Below are 21,434 nucleotides of genomic sequence, written 5' to 3'. Positions count from 1 at the left end.
AAAAATAATAATAATAATAATAATTAAGATCTGTAAACAAAATACCAGAAGATAGTCCTACTCAAAATAATCCTGTAAAACAGTACTTCTTTTTAGTATATGAACCAATATACCTATTAATACACAGATACACATTTTGGGACATTCTTGCTATTACATATTTAAGTGAGGTACACCTAGGAGGTATTTTCCTTATTAAATGAACTAATCCTAGATAGCAATTATGATATAATTACTGTAATGCTATAATGCCATGTCTACATAAATACTTTTTTAATCCTATTAAAGAAAAAAATTTTTATCTGTTCTAAAATACATTTTTCCATATTTGAAATTTTAACTTTAAATCTGATACTATAAAATACTATTTCAGATTTTGAATTCCAAGAGAGAGACATAATTTATCTCCAGAGTGGATGTTACTATGTTAGGGAAAATAATAGAGCTTTTGGTGCAAAAAAGATCAAATTCCTGGAGCAGAGCCTTAATAATGGGTACAGAAAGATAAAGAAAACTGAATTCCTCTCCAGGATAAACCAAGATGGAATTTGAGGTCTCCTGTAAAACCCTGGAGATGGCAGAGACCTGAAAACGGAAGTAGGAGACAAATATGAGAAAGATGTAAAGAAAAGCACCCAACAACATGGCAGGATGCTGGGGCTTCAGAAGAAATAATGGCCTGTAACCAACCCAATCATACGCTGTTGTTTGTTGAAAGACGTGCTCCACTCCCTTTCAAAATGAGAGTGCTAGTCAGCTCTATACACTGCCTATGTCTGGTTAATATTCGGGGGGACACTGGGTCTGCACAAATGGAGGACGGTGTGCAGCATTTACCAAACTTATTTGTTCTGAGGTCTACTTGATGAAACAGTTTCATAACAAGTTAAGAGTTATGAACACATCAGAAGCACTGATGGAAATAAAACCCACCAACGAACGTCCAGGGAGAAGGGACTGCAGCCTTCGCAGTTGGATCTCCATGTCTCCTTCCCTGAGTGTCTTTCTGGTCTTCACATCATCTCACTATGCGCACTGAATCCCCACTCCAAAGCCTGAATTTCTACTGCCTGGCACATAAACTCCAAGGATTCTGGATCTAAAGGTAACTTTCTTGCTATGATCCCATCCTTCATTCTTCAGTCGTCATTGGCACCACCACCAAACACCATACCAACAGGATATTAAATCATATTTTCTAAGAAGACTTATTTTACCATCCCACCCCACTCCTTATTTTTTTTACTACCTCTGATGGCTGTGCTCCCAAAGGTCGTACTGAGTACATCCAGGCCTTTAGGTAATCCTGGCGTTTGATCATGGGACTTTCCTAACGGTGATCGTTGATTGCTAAAGTATATTGATTCCTTTTTATCTTTAATTTTCTGTTGAAATGTTGTGATAGGCTGTGGGTTTATCAACACCTTTGCCTAGAGAAATCATACAAAGCACAAATGTAAGAACAAGGAAATTAAAAATCTGAAAGCTGAAACTCTGGTCAATAGCTGGAAAGAAGAAACTGTAATTGTAGAAAAACAATTCCTCAACATTGGCTTTGCTCACCTTCAAGTGAATGGTAAGAATTGGGACTATGAAGCTTAAACCAGCCTACACAGGACCTTTCAAAGAAGTTAAAAGGTTTCAAAGGGCTAAAAGGTGTACGAGAGGAGCCCCCAGGTTATTGACTCCAACATTCCAGAAAAGTGGGAGTGGCAAGCACAAGAACCACATGATTTCCACAAGCTTTCTTGTGCACCTAGATTGTTCACTCAATGAACAGCAGGTAACATTCAGGCCCACCTCCATTCAGTGCACATACCTAAGTACTCTGTAGGGCCCGCAGGCTATAATCACCCAGCCTCTGTGGTGGGGGCTCCGTTCCCTAACAAAGCCTGACAGCATTTCTCCTTACTGTCAGCAAATGGAGTGAACTTGGCTTTTATTATCTGAGGGGAAAACATCTAGTCTGTGGCTTAAACCATTAATTTCCCTACACTCTTTCGGCTGCCATTTCTTACATTTGTTTTTTCATGGCTCAAGATTAATGGTGGGGAGGAGATTGAAACTGATGGCTTCACTGACATCTCATTTGTGCATTTTCACCTTGGTAAGTTCAAAATGGACAAGGAAAAAAAAGAAAAGAAGTTACCGGTATGGAAATTTTAGATTTTATTCCATGTGTCAAATAAGGTGCGATTTGAGGATCATTTGCTCTGCCATAAAATACTCTTTCAGCTCCAGCAGGTGGATATCTGAAGTTGAAAAATTTTTTGGCCTCAGGTGGAGTAATTAACTACAGTGAGACAAGAAAATAGAATAAAGTACAGTTTTTTTAAATATTAGGACTGATTTACACCAATCAATGAACACCCTTCACTGCATGAGTGTAGTAAGCATGTGGGGACCTACAGCTCCACATAATGAAAATTCCTGAAATTTGGGGGTTTTTAATGGAAATAAACAACTTATTTTAAAAGATATACTTAGAAAACAACCAGGAAGTACCCAGGTTAGAAAACATACCATAAATGGCTATTTTCTACTGAAAGAAATGGAATCCCCTGTAGTTATTTTACAGAGCTGGAAATTGTAGAACTGAAATTTTGACTTCCTTGGACAAAATCAATAGAAGACATCAAAATAGTAAAGAATCCAAATCCATATCCCACGTATTAAATTTATACAACTCATAAGGCATGTTGAGACTTTTCTATCTTCTAAAGTTCATATGCAAGGTAAAAACACAAATGCACATAAACACAAATGCATGTTGAAAATGCTCACCCTGGGAAGTTTTTCAGTTAAGCAAGTTGCAACTCTGTATCCGACTGGAATAACTTTTCCTGCCTAAGGGGGGGAAAAAAGCAGATCAGTTGATCATGATCAGGTAGAGAAAGAAGCATTTTGAAGAACAGACTTTATTTCAAATTTGGCCTATGCTCCTAAAGTCACAAAGTTATTTTCAACTACTTTAACACAATTAAGGATAAAAGTAAGAAGAAATTGCAAATCTAAAAAATCTCGATACATAATATAAATATTAAGTGCTAAGTATAGTATATAAATACACCTTCTCACATTGTAATCCAATTACAGGACCTCTGTGACAAGCAACTTTCAGAAATAATCTTATCACAGTTCCCACATTAATTATTGGTTGTCCTATCAGTACAATGGGAATATGGCCACATTCAAGCTAAACTCAAGCTAAAATGTTAACCATCTACATTATTACTACAAGGAAGCTTTCTTTCCTTACTGTTTATTCAATCATTCATGTATTTATATCAGTATGGGCTCATGGATTTATATTTTATTCAACAGTAATTTTATTCAGTGCTCCCAGTTTGGACCACTGGGAGCCCCTTCAAGCTAGTTTCTGTGTCTTTTTTATATATCTATATTATTCTTTGAGAATTTTCTTTTTGGCTCTCAAAGGTGTTCCAAGTTCACCTTGTACCGCACTAGTCTTAGAGTCAGCCATTGCTCCAAAGACTCCTGATTCCTTTTAAGAGAAAATGGTATTTAGAAATCAAGATCTGTGTTTTGTTGTGCTCATGGCTACTAGATAAACATTGTTCCTATGTCCTCTTAGAAGATGGAGTTAGTTCCATGCCCCGACACACTGGCATCTATATCAATTTTATAATATTCTGTTTAGTAAAATATGTGTAGATACACAGATATGGATTTTGACATAGACTATGACATGGTAGAAGCAGGGGTCAAGTTTAGAGAGATAGAGACAGAGATAAATACCATGAGTTTTCACCAACACCTCCAATTATAATCCAACACAACAGGATTCCTTCTATCCTTCTCATACTCGTAATTTGTAACTTCTTTTAGTTCTATCAGTGAGAAGCCTGGCTCCTAAATATATTTACTTATCTGCTCAGGCCCTCCATACGTAACCCAATTCCCACTGCACTGACCACCTCCTTGATCAGTTCCTAACCACACTAGTGCCACCTCATGAGACTACCTCACCTGTCCACCTCCTCCTCAGCACCCAATATTATAGCTTTCAGTAACCAAGTACTTCTTTCACTTCTCGCATGATTGGTTCTCAGGATTCAAGTTCAACTTACAACACCATCTTTAGCTAAAGACCCACTCACCCACAATCATACCACTTTCTAACCTCCAAACTCAGTGAGAGCCAGCATAATGGTCCCACTTCTCCCAATGGCTCTTGGCCAAGATCACTGTGCTTTACACATAGATATCCCTAATTCTGAATAGCTTAGAAAAAAGTTGGGCATGATACCATCATTTCCCTTCTATCCAGAAGGCCCTGAACCCATTATGCAAGTGAAACCATTTACTTCTCAGAATTCTGCACAGATTGACAAATTCAAAGTAAAATTTTGCACTTTTTTTTTTTTTGTACCAGGGTTTGCATAACTAGCAAGTTCTCACGAGACTTGTAAATGAGTGACCCCTTTGCCTCTACCTATTCCCCAAATAGCTGTCAGGTTCTCTTAGTGTAGAACAACAACAAAAAATAAGGCATCACTTTGCATGACTTTGACCATATGATAAAATCATTTGTTTATTGGTCTCGAGTCTCTAGACTCTAAGTTCCTTGAAAGTAAATCCTGTATCATTTTTCACCTTTGTAGGCCCAGTGCCTACAAAATCAGGTCTATTCCTGAAATTTTAAACTGTTAATCATTGTAGACACCATAATTTTTTTTTAACCCATCTTTGAACCTTTCCTTCCTTCTTCCTCTTTGTACTTCAATGCTCAGTACCATTTACCAATGTTCTTTGTAAGGTTCAGGTGCCTGAATAACAGCATTTCTGCCACAGCCAGTGCGTTAATGGTGATCATGGGACAGTCGCAGGATGTCTTGAAAATGATCATTATAGAGATTTTAATCTCCACCAGAGTGCTTTCCAAGAGCCAAGAACCCTTCCCTTTCCAAGGCAATACCAGGCTTTTACACAGAAAGAATATCTTTTACTACAATCGTTTTAGTTCTTGAAGGACCTCCAAAAATTTCTCCTCAGGCCACGATTTCTTGGAAACTTTTCCTGAATACAGGTCCTTGCTGCTATACCAATGACTGTTTTACTAGAAGGACTTGTAAATCCATCAGCGCTGACCTTCAATTGCAGCTCAATACCAACTTTGGGCAGCAACTTCACACCACAGGATGTGTCCTTATAGTAAGATGTGTTTGCTCCCCTTCCCCTAACACTGAAAAGGCCTCTCATTGAGATGAGCTCCCCAATTCTATGAATGTACCCTGAGGCAAAGCAATTGTCCTCGGGGATTGATTTTAGCAGGGTCTTCGCAATAGGAATTTCCATCTGACTCTCCTCACAGTCATGCTTGGAACTGGGCTTTGACCTCACCCACACTTCCTCTTCTGAGTGTGAAAGAACTCAGGGGTATCAAATATTTTACCATCCCATCCCTTGGTCAGGATGTTGGAGGATCGTCTGCCCTTCCCCTTTCAGCTGTGCGAATTCTACCAACCATACAAGCAGTAGGTAATACACATAATCTATAAACTGTTACAAGCATAAACAAAATTGAAAAGATGGAAGGAAAGCTTACCAATGTTTTTTATGTACTAGCATTACCCTAATACCTGACTCAGAGAAAGATAGCACAAAAAGGAAAACTACTGTCTGATCTTAAATGTAATCATAATCTTAAATGGGATCATAAATGTAAAAATCTTAGTAAAATACTGGCAATTCAAATCCAGAAATGTAATAATAACATATCACAACCATATAGGGCTTAGCCAAAAAATATGAAGGTGGTTTGCTATGAGAAAATTAACCATTTTTAATCTGGGACTATATATTTGAACACATGGGGAAACTTTTCATAGCTTAAGGTCTATTCCTGATTTTTAAACATTCTTAGCAAACTGGGAATGGATACAGGTGTTCTTACCTTGACATATCAGAAATCTTCTTCAAAAATAATACTTAATAGTGGAGCATTAGAATCATTCCCATTAAAGTCAGTGAAGGGACTTTACTTTCAGTATCATATTATTGATTATAGGCAGTGCAATGATATAGAAAATAGAAATGAGAGGTATATATACTAAAGAGAGAAAGACAAAAGTGTAATATGATTGTCTACCTAGAAAATCCAAAGGAAATAATGATAAGCAATTAAGACTATTAAGAGTTTAGCAAGGTGCTCAGATACAAGAATAAGAAAAATAATGAAAACAAACATCTGGAGCAATGTTCAATCTCATTATAAATCAAATAAATGTGAATTAAAACAATGCCTAACAAATCTTTATCAATTTTTAACATTTAGTGGTACGATCTTTCAAGAAGGGACTTGGCAACAGGAACTAGAAAAAGATTCATCCTTGGCTCCTGCTAAAACTCTGTCCTAAGGAAATATTTCAAGGCATATAAAGAGACATATACATTTAGATGTTCATAGACTATTTTTATTTTAAAATCTGGAAAAAAATCTATTGCCCAGAAAGAGAAGGAATTAGTTAATGGAAAATTTATATATTGGCTTAAAGAAATATTGGTTTTTATCATTAAAAGATCTTTTAAAATCTCTGTAATAACACTGAATGCTTATTAAATAAGTGAAAATCAAGACCAATTATTATGCTTGATATAACAGCCACATAAAAATACATTTGGAGAAAAGTGTCACAAGAAGTGCAGTAGTCAGGAATTCAGACTCGAGTCAGGAGTTGTGACTGCAGATCCTGGGGTACCGCTTCCTACCTGTCTCCAAATTATCTGATTTGCCTCAGTTTCCTCACCTGTGAAATGGAATTCAGTCACAGTAGCTGACTCATGCTGTGAGAGCAAATGAGGTAATACCTGCAAAGCTTCGTGAATAGTTATGTTGATATAGTAAGCTGCTAATAAATGTTAGTGTGAATTCTGCATAGTACTAGTAGGCATTGTGTTAAGATGATAAGATTATGGGTGTTTTCTATTCTGTTTTCTAAATTTTCTATAGTGTTATTATTTTTGTTTTATAGTAAAAATAGATTTTTTAATATAAAAAATAAAATTTTAAGAGCCTTATTTCTAGACAAGGCTAATCTGTCTTCTTGCCAAGATCCTAATTCCACGCACTCCTGCTTACCTAGGATCTGGTTCTACCCATATTATCTCCACTGTGGGATGTCAAACTCCTCTACTGATTCACTAAATAAATAAAATGATTCCTAAATGGAATCTTTACTCCCTTGTATTCATTGTCACACTTCTGAAGGGAAAAAAAATTCCCAGTAGCTTTCTCCAATTCTAATTTCCCATTCGTTCTTCAGTATATTGGAACTTGAATTCTCCCTCCATTATACCATTCTAACAATGTTGCTAAATTTCTAACTGCTCAATGCTAATTAATCTTTTATTTCCTATCTACCCAACCAGAGATGTTTTAACACTGCTAGTCACTAGTCACTTGCATTTAACAGGAGGATGTGAGAGGTAGGAGGAAGCAGAGGTTTTAGAATTGTCAGTACTGGAAACCAGAAGCTGTTCCCTGCGTGTGTGTGAGATCAGGTCTGAAGCCACAGACAGCAGAAACAATCCAGGAAGGGGAAACAGGTGTGGTCGACTGAGAAGAGTGGCTGGAGAAATCCAATAAGGGAACAAGAAAGTAAAGTGGGTCAAAGACAAAAGAACACCCTGAGTCCCAAGAGGAACAAAAATGTTTGTAGACGCAGACAAAATTCTGCAGAATCCCTGTGACTGTTTAAGCTGAATTGCATGTATTCTAAAATCTCAGTGTATGGAATTTTTTTTTTTTTTAAGCTGAGCCATCCTGCCACCTGTTGGCAGTTCAGTGGCAGCTCAGCTCGGGCCGGGCATCAAACCGCTGTTGCTCAGAGATCGCACTCTTGAGTGAGCTCTTAACCAACTGAGCCACTCAGCCGGCCCCGTGTATGGAATCCTTTATTCCCAGAATACCTTAAGGACACTTTCTTTATATTCCTCAATGCTATCCTTTTAGACTCTTCTCTGACTGTTTTTTCTTCCATTTAATCCTCTAGTCTTCCTTCCATTTATCAAATATATATTTACTGAATTACCACTATATGCCAGGCATTGTGATATGCCATGAAATTACTTACATGTTCAATAACATAAAACCCTTGTCCTCAAGAACTCACTTGGCTGATATTTCTCTCTCTGATAAAGGTATCTCATAAAGGTGTTACCCAAGGTTCTTGCCTAGGCCTCTCCTCCTATCACCACCCATGGCTCCAACTGTCTCACTTTACCAACTATCTCCTTGCTTCTTCATCTGATATCCTACACATATCTCAAACTCAGGATGGCCAACACCATTTGCCACCAAAATGAAAGTGATCATTAGATTGTTCTCTTTCACCATACAGGTCCACAGCTGGATGGCAATTCATAACAATATTATCTCCTTAACAGCTCTCAAAATTGCACTCTCTTCTCTATTCTTTCCAACTCTAATTTCAGGCTGTCATTACTCTGGAATAACCTTCTTTTTCCTGTCACCCAATATCTCCCCCTTCTAGTTCATCATTACTACTGATACCAGAACTATATTTCTAAAAGGAAATTGTACTTCTCTTTCCTTATTAAGATCCAGTATTGCTTCTGTATTCACATGTTTTATTCTGGCATTCTGGACCTTTGGATTTCTTCCACATGTTTCTTCATCTTCATCTCTTAACACTATGTTGACTAAACAGAATTGCTTATATCTCCCAAACACAAGAAGCATTGGTCACGCTCTACTCCTTTGACCAAGATGCTCTAAACTTTTTTCCATCTGACAAGTACTAACACCTTTCAAGATTAGCTCAAATGTTACCTGCTCTGTAAAGCCCTTCCCATCTGCTTCAGACAGAGCTGTCCAATCTTTCTGAGCTCTGGGCTTAGAGGTGTGCTTATTTTAAGGAAGAATCACATTTGTTTCCTATTCATTTCAAAATTTATATAATATTTGTTTAGTTATCTGTCTCCAAACACTGGAGTGAGTGCCTAGAGAGTGGGGACCATGTGCTTTTCCCTTTATATTGCCCTGTGCCCAACATAATGGCCACCACAAGTCTTTCCTGAAAGAATAAATAACTCACAGAATAAATAATGAATGGCAAAAGCAACATGAATATTAGGATACAAGATATATCTCCGTGAGAAGACTTGAGAAAATACAGGTGGAGGAATGAAATGAAGGTCAAAGGAGAAAACAAGAAAAAATCAAGAGGAATCACTGGTGGGCACAGAAAACAAAGCTGACATCTAGGAATGGAGGCAGACAATCAGACACAGTAACAGCTGGAAAGAGTCCAATGGGATCAGAAATATCAGAATCCCAATGAAATTCCTACAGTTTGACTCCACAAATCCAAACAAGTCTCATCAGTTTATCATCTCTATAAAGATAGGGCTATACATAGTCCCCAGGGAAAGTACTAGAGGAAAACTTACACTTGGCCAGCAAGGCATTCGATCAAAAAATTTCCCAGCGTATATGGGTCTGATGTGATCTGGAGGTTCCAGTCCTGGCTCAATGTTCTCAGGTTCCTTTTTCTCTTCAGGTTGTTGGGCAAACTTGCACTCAAGGTCTATCACCGAGCCCATTTCGGGTTCTGTATTCTTCATTTCATCTGGCTCCTTTGGTTGTGGTAGCCCAATGCCCACCTCCACAGGAGGCTTCATCTCTGCACTGGGATTCATCACCACACCGGTCGACTCTTTTTCCAGTTCCTGCCTGGGTTCCACACCCCAAACCGGCTGTTTCCCCACTGAAGCCCCTAACCCTTCAGGGGCACCAGCCACAGGACTTCTCCTGCTCCCTGGAGCCTGCGGACTTTCATACACCATGCCCAAGGGAGGCATCCTTCCAGGAGAATACCCCGCCAGAAGACACTCATTTTCTAAACCCACTCTTCCTGGTAGCATACCCAGAGAAGGTTTTGTTTCCTGTGAGGATGATGCCGTGTTGACTCCAAAATTACTCCTCTCCATAAGGTTCCTAGAAATATTCTGTCTTTTTAATCTCATTTCAAGCTCTTTGCTCAAAGGAGATTTTGTTTCTGGTGATGCCATCCTCTCCCCATATTTATTACTAACCAAGAAGCTCTCCCTCCGTGGGAAATCTTCTTTTCCTAATCCCAATCTGAGCCCCAACTCTGTGGGAGATTTTGTTCCCATGAAGACTCTCCTCTCTCCTAAGTCATCCTTTCCTTCCTGGGTGAATCCCACCTCCATGCTCTGGGGAGAATATCTCTCAGACACCCTCATTCCTCCAAGGGCACTCATCTCTAAGGGGAAAGCTGTACCTGGCTGGAGGGAAGTTCCCAATTTCTTGGGGGGCTCCAACCCTTCGGGGGACCCTTCTCTCACGAAAGAGCACCTCTCCACTCTCCACTGCTTCCTGCCTACCACTTAATACCTAGCGGAGTTCACAGAGGAAAAGGAGATGGAAGTCTGTTTACTCGGTTACCTGGGAAACAGGGGCGGGGCTTGGCGGGCAATTCTTTCACCGGGGGATCCCCACCCAACTCTCTCCCTTTCTCCTGGCTTGGTTTCTCTCTCTCCTCCTGACTCTCTCCCTCTCCGTCTTTCCCTCCCTTCTTTAGCCTCTTACTCTTTTTCCCCTTTCTTTGCTGGATTTGGAGGGCAAGAAAACAAAGTATGTGGTCTTGGAAACTAGAGCAAATGCTCACCAGAGAAAGTTTTGTTTCCTGTGAGGATGACACACTGTTGACTCCTAAATTACTCCTCTCTATAAGGTCCTAGAAATAGTCTATCTTTTAAATTTCATTTCCAGATTAAAGATCTTTATCTTTCAAGACTGCCTCCTGGCCTTTGGTCTATTAATTTTACTAGTGATCAGGGAATAAGTAACCCTCTTTCTGGTGGGAACCACGAGTTTTAGGTCCTTCCTTGTACATGGTACACTGCGTTTAGATATTTTAGCGCTAAAGAGCTACTTTAAATTCTGTAAAGTTGTGTTTGTCAGCTGTGGTATAGAAATATGTTAAAGTCTTTGAGAACACTTATACTTCAATAACTAGGTTTTAAATAGCATTTAAAGGAAATATATTGGAGTTTGAGATATGTTACACAATAATGCATATTGAATTTTTTACATATTATGGCAAACTCAAATTTTGTTTTCAAGTATGGGATTTTCTTTAAATTGGGATTGTTACACTGTCAGATTTTAATGAAGCCATATTTGGTGAATTCTTGTCATGTTCTACCCATATAGGGGACATAGAACATCTAGCTTAGAATTTGAATGGAATTTATAGGACTCCAGTCTGTAAGAACTCTACGAAATATTTGTAAAATTAAAAAAAATTAAGTGATTAGGGAATACTGTTTAACATTGTAAAAACTATGCACTGTAATTTTCTAGATAGTTAATATACTCTTCTCTCCGTTAGCACTTTAAATGACTTGATAATGTGGAAATCAAGGTTTATTTGTGTAAGTGTTCATTCAGTTCTTTTGTTTTACAAATATCTATTGATTCTCTATTTTGTGTCAGTGCTAGGGATACAATAGAATATAAACCAATCCCTATTTCACAGAATTTATATTCTAGTAGGGATAGATAACCATCAAGTGAATCAATAAAAAAATCAATAACTGTTATGAAGAAAATAGAATGCTTTGATGTGGAGGGAAGCTAACTTTAGAATCGGTGGGCTTAGAAGTCAACTGAAGTAAATCGGGCAATTGGTAGATAACATTTGTGCTGAGACTTGAATGATGCCCTGCAAAGCTCTTTTAAATGACTAGATCAAGTTTCCATAGCCTTTTTCTCACTGCCTTGCCACCATGTCTACAATTCTATATGTTAGAATTACCTTTTGGTTTTCTCCAGACAGTCCAAGCTAAAAGTAAATGTTACCATTCATTACTACCTATGCAAAGACTTATTCTTCAAATACACAATGGAGGAACGATACCTTCGAAGAGAGGGTAGAAAATATGGGGTACTGTGGGTGATTGAGAGAGGTGCCAGAAATTTGTGTGTGGGTGTTTACAGATTTCAGGGCAAAGGCAGCACTAAGGGCAGTGTTCAAGTCTTTATGACTTTACTTAAGGCCCATTCATTTTATAGCTTCCTTAACAAATTCTATCAACTAGTAGGATCCCACATGTGACACTAAAATATATATACAATTATGAGTCCTCCTCAGTTATCTGGCGATAGGGGAAAAAAAGGTATATTACGAGTGGCAATATAAAAGCAAAGCTTTACTGTGACATTTCAACCTCTCTAAAATTACCACTGGATCTTAGAAGTGCTAGTCGCTGGAATAGTACTCTCCCACACAAACATTATGACTAAACTCTAAAATATTATGAAATGTATTATTAAAGGAGGTGAATTAAAAGACAAAATTAGTAGAAAGAAATAAATGAAAGAAGCAATATCCTAGAACAATGAAACTGATGAAATGGGGAGTTCCTAGCAATTTGTAAATGTCAGCATCCATGTGTTATTTGTAAGGTCTTCTTACATCAAGTGTTCACCATTCAAAATGTAATTAAGTTCACAAATATTTAGGGGGGGTCTCTATTTTATCAATCAAAGGTACTCTGTGAGGAATTGAAACGATGAATAAAATTATGGTCCTGGCCCTTAAGCGCTTTAAAATCCTGATAGGAATCGAAGCCTGAGGAGAAAAGTTGAGGCACTCTTTAACTGTACAATAAGGCAGATATTGAAACCATTACACAAGTGAAACAAAGTATCATGAAACAAGCAAAAAAACAAACAAAAAAAAGATAACTAAAACCTGTAGAAGTATCCTTAGCTGCCATCCAGATGAGTTGGCATCCTGGCCAAGGTGAGACCTTCAGTGATGGGTGGTAATGGTGTTCTAGATGGAAAGAACAAAGTGATCAAAAGATCCCAAAAGATGAGAACACATAGGCAACATTCTGGGAATGCGGAGTAGACCGGTATGAATAGGTCCAGTTTGCAGATAAGTAGGCTATAGAAATACAATGACAAGTCAGCTGGGTCCAAAGTTGAAGAATTTTGGACTCTATTTAGCAAGTAATGAGATACCACTGAACATCTTTGAGTGTGACTTAACTACAGTGTAAAGAATGGATTGAAAAGACAAGAGTGTACATTAATTCCAGTTTATATAAATACTACCATGGCCCAGGTATTGGGATTAGATCTCAGATCTGGGGAGTAGCAGAATTCTGGTGATAGAAAGGACAATGGTTTATGAGGGAAAGAAGGAAGAGTTGAAGATGATTCTGCTCTTTCAAGTCTGGGTGATTGGGAGGCCAACACCAGTCATCAAGCAGAAGCAGGTTTGTGGTGGTACAAGGTGGTTTTGCACATACTGTTGACACGCCAAAACTGATGTGACATATCCTATTTCCTGATTCTTCCGAGGATTGTCCAAGAGGTATTACCATGACTAACATACCATATTGGAACAATTCCTTGGAGATAGAAGTGCCACAGATACCATTTACATTATGACACATTATGCTCTTTTGGTTAGTAACTAGGGAGTTGATCTGAAAGGCTGGCTCTTCAAGGGTTCAAATCATCTTTGTTGCATAACGTTGACTGATCATCCACAGGATATCTGAATCCAAGTACACATCGTAGACAATCAATATTAATGTCCTCACAACAGAGCTATAAATGGTAAATGACATACTGAAAAGTAGCCATTATCCTGAGGGAAAATCAATTTAACGTTCTACCAAATTACAAAATTTGTTGTCTCAGATGCCTGGCCAGATACTCTGTTGTGTGCGATTTAACCAAAGCAGCCTGTCTTATGGAGGTCTGCAGTGGACAGTAATGAATGTTTTGATAGTCTTTCACTGGAATTGTGCTTAAGAACTCAGGTTCTGGGGCCAGCCTGCAGGTTGGAATGCAGTTTCATCATCAACTCCGCGGTTGTTTTGGGCAAGTTACACAATCTCCGTGCCTCAAATTATTTACCTGTAAAACAGACACGCCTCTCTCGTTAATTCCATAAACATGACTCCTGGCTGCCAGGCACTGTAATAGACAGGCAGCGGTGAAGACGACTTCGGATAACTTCTGTAAAGCGTTTAGCACGGTAGGTAACTCATGAAGGGAAACGGAATAAAGTTTTTATTTTAGGATTCGCCCCACCCCACCAAAAACAGGAAACGCTTAATAAAAGCAAGTTTATTATTGTAAGATTTCCCCGCCTAAAGACAACTTTTAATATTGGGAGGGTCTTAGCTTCCTCCCTGGAGTAAATACCACTTACTGCCTTTATCGACTCGCCCATTCCCAGGGACACATAGGGGGCCCCTCAAAAAAGCCCCACGGCTGGGTGGCCAGGGCTGGGGTGTTGCGCGGCAGGATAAAGGAGACTGTGAGCTAATATTCACGGAGGGAACTTCGTCGCTGAGCACAACAAACCCAGGTTCTCCCCGGGTTCCCCGACAGCCAGGCAGTACTGGAGCTTCTCCCGCTCCCGGAGGCTGAGAACCCAAGACCGCCGCCCCGATAACAATGGCGCCAGCGAGGGCGGGGCCGCGCGCGCCTGGGGGGAGGGAGGCAGTGGAATTAGGGAGGTCACATGACACTCCCCGCCCCGCCCCGCGACCAGCTGCGACTGGCAGGGCTTTGAGAGGGGGCGGGGGAGCGGATGGAACGGGCGGACTGGCGACTACCGGAAGTGACGAAGGGGCGTAGTTCCCTACGTGAAGCGACGTGGCGGCGAGGGCCGGCGCCCGGCGGCGGAAGTGGCTCCCGCGCTGGGACTTCTGTGTTTGTGTTTTGGTTTGGGAAGAAGCCGGCGGTCGGCCTGAGGGGAGGAGGCAGAGGAGGGAGGAGGAGGAAGAATCAGTGGGAACTCGAGCGCCGGCAACCGGGGAGGAGGAGAAAGAAAAGAGGAAGGCGGAGCGGAAAGAGGCGGAGACGGAGCCCGACGGGGGTGGCACCACGGCACGAGCCCCGCACCGTCCAGTCTGAGGGGAGCGGCGCGAGAAAGAGACGCGCCGCCACCAAAGCCACAGCGTTAGCCTTTTCTCGGGCTACGCCTGGGACTTGCTGCCGGGAAGCTTCAGCCCGCAGCTCCGCGTGCTGCGGTCCCAGGTAACCAAACCATCCCTCCCTCTGCCCGGAGCGGTGCGGGACCCCTGGTTATCCGCGGTCCCCAGTCTGTCCGGCACTGAGTCCCTCGCCCCTTTTACCTCACGCGCGCCAGTGCCTGGAATCAGAGCTGTCGAACCCGGCGTCTCGTTCTGCCTGCCCCGGGGACTCATCCTTCTAGAGGCTCTGGAGACCAAGATTTGGGGACTAGCTAAGGGAGCGACGGGTGTCACCCTCTTCCCTTCTCAAGATGGCGCCGTGAAAGAGTGCTGGAGGCCGCGGTTCCGTCTGGCCCCTGCCCTGGCAGTCTTCGGAGAGGGGGATGTCCCAGCCAAAGCCAGGTCAGATCCAAGGGAGGAGGACGGGAAAGATGGCCAAGTCGCCTTGAGGGTCCCGCTCGTTTGGGCGATCTGGAGTTTGGTGTCGGTTATTCAGGTACTCCCCGAGGCCGGGGCCTAGAGCAGGTGTGAATTTGGGGAGCTCCGCCTACCTCCGACTTCCAAAGACGGGTAATGGAGGGAGGTGGAGGCTCGTCAAAATAGGCTGTTTAGAGACTCTTGTCTCACCTAAGGAGGGTGGTGAACCGCAGCTTTCCAGAACTCAACACAGCTAGGCCGCTGAACAAGCTCAATGGGCAGAGGCCGTGAAACCTGCTCTGCTGTTCTCTTCCCTGGAAGCTGGTTACCCCTGAGGCTTGTAGACTCTTTAAGCTCTGAACGTCGTAATTCACATATATAATTTTTGTCTTTTGCTTAAATGGAGTCAAAGTGTTGAATCAGTTGCCTTTCGTTTAGTAGGGGAAAATCACGTGTATACCACCGTGATAATTCAGGACAGCTCAGAAACTTTATTTTTAGTGTATAATGGGGATATTAATGTGAGTTCATAGGGTTGCTGGAAGCAAAATTCATAGACTAGTCCTTGGCGCAAAATAAGGCCCAGTACATGTTAACTGCTGTTAGTAATGTGATTTTGATCAAAGAGCACAGAAGCCCATTAACTCGACACCACCAGTTATTGCCAAAAGATTAAAATGCATTTTATGCAAAATCTTTGTTTTGCAAAGGATTCAGTGGTGTATACAAATGCTTGTACATAATTTTAACCTTAATGTTATGCTGTGTATTTATCATTAAATTTAGTTATTTTCTGTTTGAGAGCTTATGATAAACAATCCAGTAGTTTTAAACCTTAGAAGGCAAATCTAAATCATAGTCTCTTTGGGGAGGGGGGGGATCAGTGTTTTTCCTGAAATTTTGGAAGTACCATGAAAATTTGGAGCATGTTGTCCTTGATGAGTAATTTAATTTGTTGTTTTGTAGGTAATCTGACAATTGGGAAGTGTTTCAATTGTGTAGACTATCTGCAGGTGTGTTGGTGCATTTTTTTTCGGGCTATATAGCATTCTGTTGATATTTTGGTCATTATCTCATCAAAGGGCCTCTTTGCCAATTTTCAATCCCTACTATGTGTTAGTCACTATATATACATATGTCCTGTCATTTAATTCTCACAGCAGCTATGTAAGTTAGGTAGTCCGGAAATAGAGACTTGGAAATGAAAGAACTTGCTCTGGCAGAAATTGGTGTAGCCAGATAGAATAGATTTCCAAATCTGGTATGTTTTTAGGGGAGGTGGGAAGGCAGATGTGCTAGAAAACGGTAGAAGAGAACCCATCGCCTAGCTTCAATTTTCTTATGACCAGTCTTGTTTTATTTACATCCCCATTATTTGGAAGCAGTTCAGACATATTTCATGTATTACTAAAAAGTAAGGACTCTTCAAAGCTGTTATATAAGGCAAAGGTGATTTTATTGTTTCCTCTGAATGTAAGGTCTCTGATAAGTTTTTTTATTGTCAAGAGAGGTTCTTATGTAAACGCATTTCATGGGGAAGACAGATTTCTTAGGAGGTACCTAAATGAAAAATAATTGATTTTAGGGAGGGAGTCATCAGATTTAATATTATTAGCACATGATCAGATTTTGATTAAAGATGGGAGAAAACTTAGGATTATTTTGTGAGTAGATTGGAAAAGAGTTCTTCAAATGTTTGCGAATTCCTTTGAGATTGAAAATTAGTGTTATTAGATAATAAGACATAACATTGCCATTCTGGCTGTTTTTTTCTAAATGTATTAAATAGAAATAATCATATTTAATTGATAGCCCAAAAGTTACAGAATTATAAATAAGACACTAATAACCTCACCACATAAAGAACCACTGTTAACACTTCCATGTAACATGTACTTGAGCACATGAGGAAACAGTTTTAAGTCTTTTAGCTATTAGACATACAAACCTGAGAGCCTTAAAATATTTGTTGCTCTAGAATTACCATTAATTAAACAAAAAGCATGTACAATTTAACAGACCTTTAAATAATAATAGCCAACATTAATTTAGCTCTTATTGTGTTTTAGGATCTGTTCTAAGAGCTTTCCAGTTATTAATTTAATTTTCCTTAAAACTGTTTTAATCCAGGCAGTCTGGTTCCAGAACCTAAACTCTTGAGTCACCTCTCAGGTTACCTGAGTTTGAAATTCAGCTCTGTCACACCTCTGTCATAGTAACTATGTGACCTCAATCAAGTTACTTAACCTCTCTGTACCTGTTCCCTCATTTTAAGGATTGTAATAGTCTAACTTCATACGATTGTTGAGTGGTTAAGTTCTTAAAACTACCTGGCACAAAGTTGAGTGTTTAATAAAGGTTAGCTTAAAAAAACAAACAAACATTTTTTTAAAGCCCTGAAAATTACAGCATGACTTTAGGCTCAAATCGCATGCCTTTACATTATTTCATTACAGAGGTAGTGAATTGAACTAAATGGCATTCATTGTCCAGTAGAGGTTATAATTGTCATACAATAATATGTTATAGACAAAATTTACTAAATTGATTACTGTCAGATGTATTTTGTTTTACTGATTTATATATTTAATTACTTTGTATTTGTTTCTTTACAGGTTTCTTGATCTCCAGAAAGAAAACATTGACACCTTGCATCCTGGAAGTTCATTTAAGAGATTGAAATTAGGGACTTCTTTCAAATTTGGACATGGCTAATCGAGGAGCAACAAGACCCAATGGGCCAAATACTGGAAATAAAATATGCCAGTTCAAACTAGTACTTCTGGGAGAATCTGCTGTTGGCAAATCAAGCCTAGTGCTTCGTTTTGTGAAAGGCCAATTTCATGAATTTCAAGAGAGTACCATCGGGGGTGAGATTTTATTTTTTCCCTTCATTTAATTGAATCATACATTGGCAAAAATGATTTTGCAGCACCAGTTGTGTCATGAAGAATACTTAAATAGGTCACACAGTGAAGAAGAGTTGTTCATCAGACATCAGGCTTTAAAATTTACTTGATTTTTGTTAACATAACATCTTTCTACATTTCGATTTCCTGGTTATCCCAAAGATGGTTATATGGAAGCTAAAATACAGACGTAAACATGAGTAGAATCAATGTCCCAAGTAATAAGATTTGATCTGGTATTTATTTCTTGTTAATAATTAGAAGTGTCTTCAAATTAATGCAAGTGTGTGCTGAATTATATTAGCTTTAGAATGGTGACATTAGTAAGAGTAAATAGTTAATAAAAGTCTAATTTGAAATAACTTATTTGTAAATTGCACTGATTTTTGAAATTAATTAAATTTTATTAAACTTGTTTAAGAGTGCTTCTAAAGTGAGGGAAGGGAAAAAGTGATTAATGGTGATTAATGGAGAGAGACATGAAAGGGGAATGGGACCTGGGGAGAAAAATGAGAGAAGTGGGGGGGAAGAAGCAGAGTAAGCACTGCATGCAGTGGTTGTGGTAGGACCAAGATGAGAGAAAAGGAAGATGCAGGAAAGAGAGTAGACAACTAACAGTTCAGTGGTGGAGATAGAAAATAGTTTTAAGATTCAGAATATTTTGCAAGGGGTATTTAGTTTAGCAGTACCATATTTTTTCAGGTATAAAATTATTTTAACCTCATACATTAAAAAAAAATCAAACTCTTGAAATATGTAAGACAGCTAGACACTGGCATGTAGCAGCTTCTTAGAATTCATCTCTCAGAAGTATACTTTTATGCTGTGCATTTAGTGTATGTTTTCAGTTAAGTACACTTGAAAATTTTATTCATAGTTTCAGACCCTTCCAGTCAGATAAATTACAGAACTGCCACCTCCTGGCTTTCCCCTACAGGTAGGAAATATAATATTGGGTTGTCGGAAAAGTCATGACGCATTTTTGCAACGGAAAATATAGAAAAAATATATCATGACTTTTCCAACAACCCAATAGTATTCGTCACCCTCTTAATGTTTGTATAATCATGTTTCAGTGTTATATTGTTTTAGTGTTTTATGTTTTTTATAATGAATGAGTATCTAAAATGTAGTCCATATCATGGAGCTGTTATTTTGAGTCAGAAAAGTCTTGGTATTTTTTAAAAGTTTAATGAACAATATGTTATACATGTTTTGTGATTTCTTTGTTATTACACATGCGTATCTACCAGGGGTGCCAAAAAAAAACCATGTACACTTGTATTTTTTGTTATCAGTATATATTATTACAATTTTAATACAGTTTTTTCCTTTCTTAAAATGTGTATACTTTTTTTGGCACCCTCTGTATATGTATGTGTGTGTGTATGTACATGTATTTATACATACACATATATATACACACACACACATATATATGTATATATATGTATGTATGTATATCTGGTTTAGTGATGAAATAATACCTCTCAAGGTTTAGCCTCCTCCAGAAAGCAAATTGGGCCGCATCTAGCTGGCCCACATGGTAGGAAGAGTTTTAAAGACTGCTAAGTCATGTCCTCCCACCTTAAGCTGGTGCAAAAAGCTATTGTAATTGTTTTCTTGGCAAGTGATTGTCAATGGCAGCATTTCCCAAAGCACATTTGTGTTCTAGGCTAAATACCTGGGCCCAATAGGTCTGGGACTTGCTATATGCTACCCTTTCCTACTTAACAGTACATATTAACATAATAAAAACACTGAAGCACTGTAGTAAAGAACTTAATTCCTTGGAAAGTTTGCTTGAGCCTGAGGAGCCTCAGAATAGTTTTTGGTTTTGTTTTGGGTACTCCAGTTATCTTCTAAGTGTATTTTTTCCTAATGGCATCTCAAGGATATTTAAAAGAAAAATTTAACCCTACATTAGTGCATCATAAATATACATATCTTCTGATATGTATGTATGTGTGTATATAATTTCTACTTAATACCAATTAGTTTGTCTACGTTTTATTAATTACTGGCTATTGGGCACTTTTCTACTGGGTATCTTTTACCTGTTTATTTCTAATAACATTAATTATGGCCTGAACCACTTAAAATTTTCATCTCTGTTTGATTGTGTTTCAAGGTGGAAATCATATCTGCATTTTGGAATTTGGTTATTCTAGAACCTTATATTCATCAAGAATATCAAGGTTTCTTCTGTAGTTTGTGTGATTCTTCCTAAAGATGATAGCTTGATTTAAGAATGCATGTTGTCTTGCCATACACCACACCCCTGCCCCTTGATCCTATAGCACTCATAATGAGATTAGCTAGGTAGGTGGTGTGTTTAAAATTTTGCAGACGTCTAGTTTATTTGTAGGTGTTTAAAGTCTGCATGACATTTATGTTCTTATTGTTTGTCTAGCCCAGAAGGTTAGCAAAGACATTTACATGATACTTATAAACAAATGAATCCTCCTTTAAATATACAATGAAATAGCATGCAGTCATTGAACCCTTTTTTCTTTTGAGAGGTAGATGTTTGATACCACAGTTTAATTTTGTATGTACTAATCATCAAAGAAGTGTTTTACATACTCTAAAGTTTAGTTACAGAACTATACATGAGAGTATTGATAACATTCCTCTCTCCCTGGTAATTTTTTTTTTTTTAATTTTAATTGGGGAACAGTGTGTTTTTCCAGGACCCATCAGCTCCAAGTCAAGTAGTTATTTCAATCTAGTTGTGGAGGGCGCAGCTAGTGAGTGGCTCATGTGGGGATCTAACCGGCAATTTGGTGTTATGAGCACTGCACTCTAACCAACTGAGCTAACCGGCCGCCCCGGTACTGTAATTTTTGAGCTTTAGTTTAGAGAAATAGTTCTCAAAGAGTGTTATTTGTTCCAGAAGCATCTGCATTACCTGGGAACTTGTTAAAAAGCAAACTTTTTTTTTTTTTTAAAGATTTTTATTGGGGAATTTGGGGGTTGGGAACAGTGCTGGGGAATTGGAAGGGGAACAGACAAGTTGCTGTTGTTTTGTTCTTCAGTCTAGTTGTGGAGGACGTTGCTTCACTGGCCCAAGTTGGCACCATCATTGCGCTC

The 21,434-nt window shown here is 39.0% G+C and overlaps 2 protein-coding genes across 5 annotated transcripts in view; one reads left to right on the top strand and one right to left on the bottom strand.

The window, feature by feature from the left end:
* EFHB (EF-hand domain family member B) overlaps positions 1-10,459 on the bottom strand; it is a 42,273-nt gene extending 31,814 nt beyond the window's left edge. The window contains exons 1-4 of the mRNA XM_019663743.1: positions 9,436-10,459; positions 2,785-2,847; positions 2,150-2,293; positions 1,250-1,430 (exon numbers count right to left, since the gene is read on the bottom strand). Of these exons, the coding sequence (XP_019519288.1) occupies positions 1,250-1,430; positions 2,150-2,293; positions 2,785-2,847; positions 9,436-10,269 (1,222 nt within the window). The 5' untranslated portion in view covers positions 10,270-10,459. The remainder of the gene's footprint in view (positions 1-1,249; positions 1,431-2,149; positions 2,294-2,784; positions 2,848-9,435) is intronic.
* A 3,529-nt stretch (positions 10,460-13,988) lies between these two features.
* RAB5A (RAB5A, member RAS oncogene family) overlaps positions 13,989-21,434 on the top strand; it is a 32,339-nt gene continuing 24,893 nt past the window's right edge. The window contains exons 1-2 of one of the 4 annotated variants that reach the window (XM_019663745.1): positions 13,989-14,069; positions 18,048-18,302. In XM_019663745.1, the coding sequence (XP_019519290.1) occupies positions 18,140-18,302 (163 nt within the window). In that variant the 5' untranslated portion in view covers positions 13,989-14,069; positions 18,048-18,139. Of the gene's footprint in view, positions 14,070-14,663; positions 15,080-15,141; positions 15,418-16,406; positions 16,446-18,047; positions 18,303-21,434 lie in introns of those variants that run through there. The other 3 variants (XM_019663744.1, XM_019663746.1, XM_019663747.1) reach the window with 3 other exon arrangements.

This window comes from Hipposideros armiger, unplaced genomic scaffold, assembly GCF_001890085.2.
Source record: "Hipposideros armiger isolate ML-2016 unplaced genomic scaffold, ASM189008v1 scaffold_403, whole genome shotgun sequence".
Lineage (NCBI taxonomy): Eukaryota > Metazoa > Chordata > Mammalia > Chiroptera > Hipposideridae > Hipposideros > Hipposideros armiger.
This window is presented reverse-complemented; position numbering and strand designations above follow the sequence as displayed.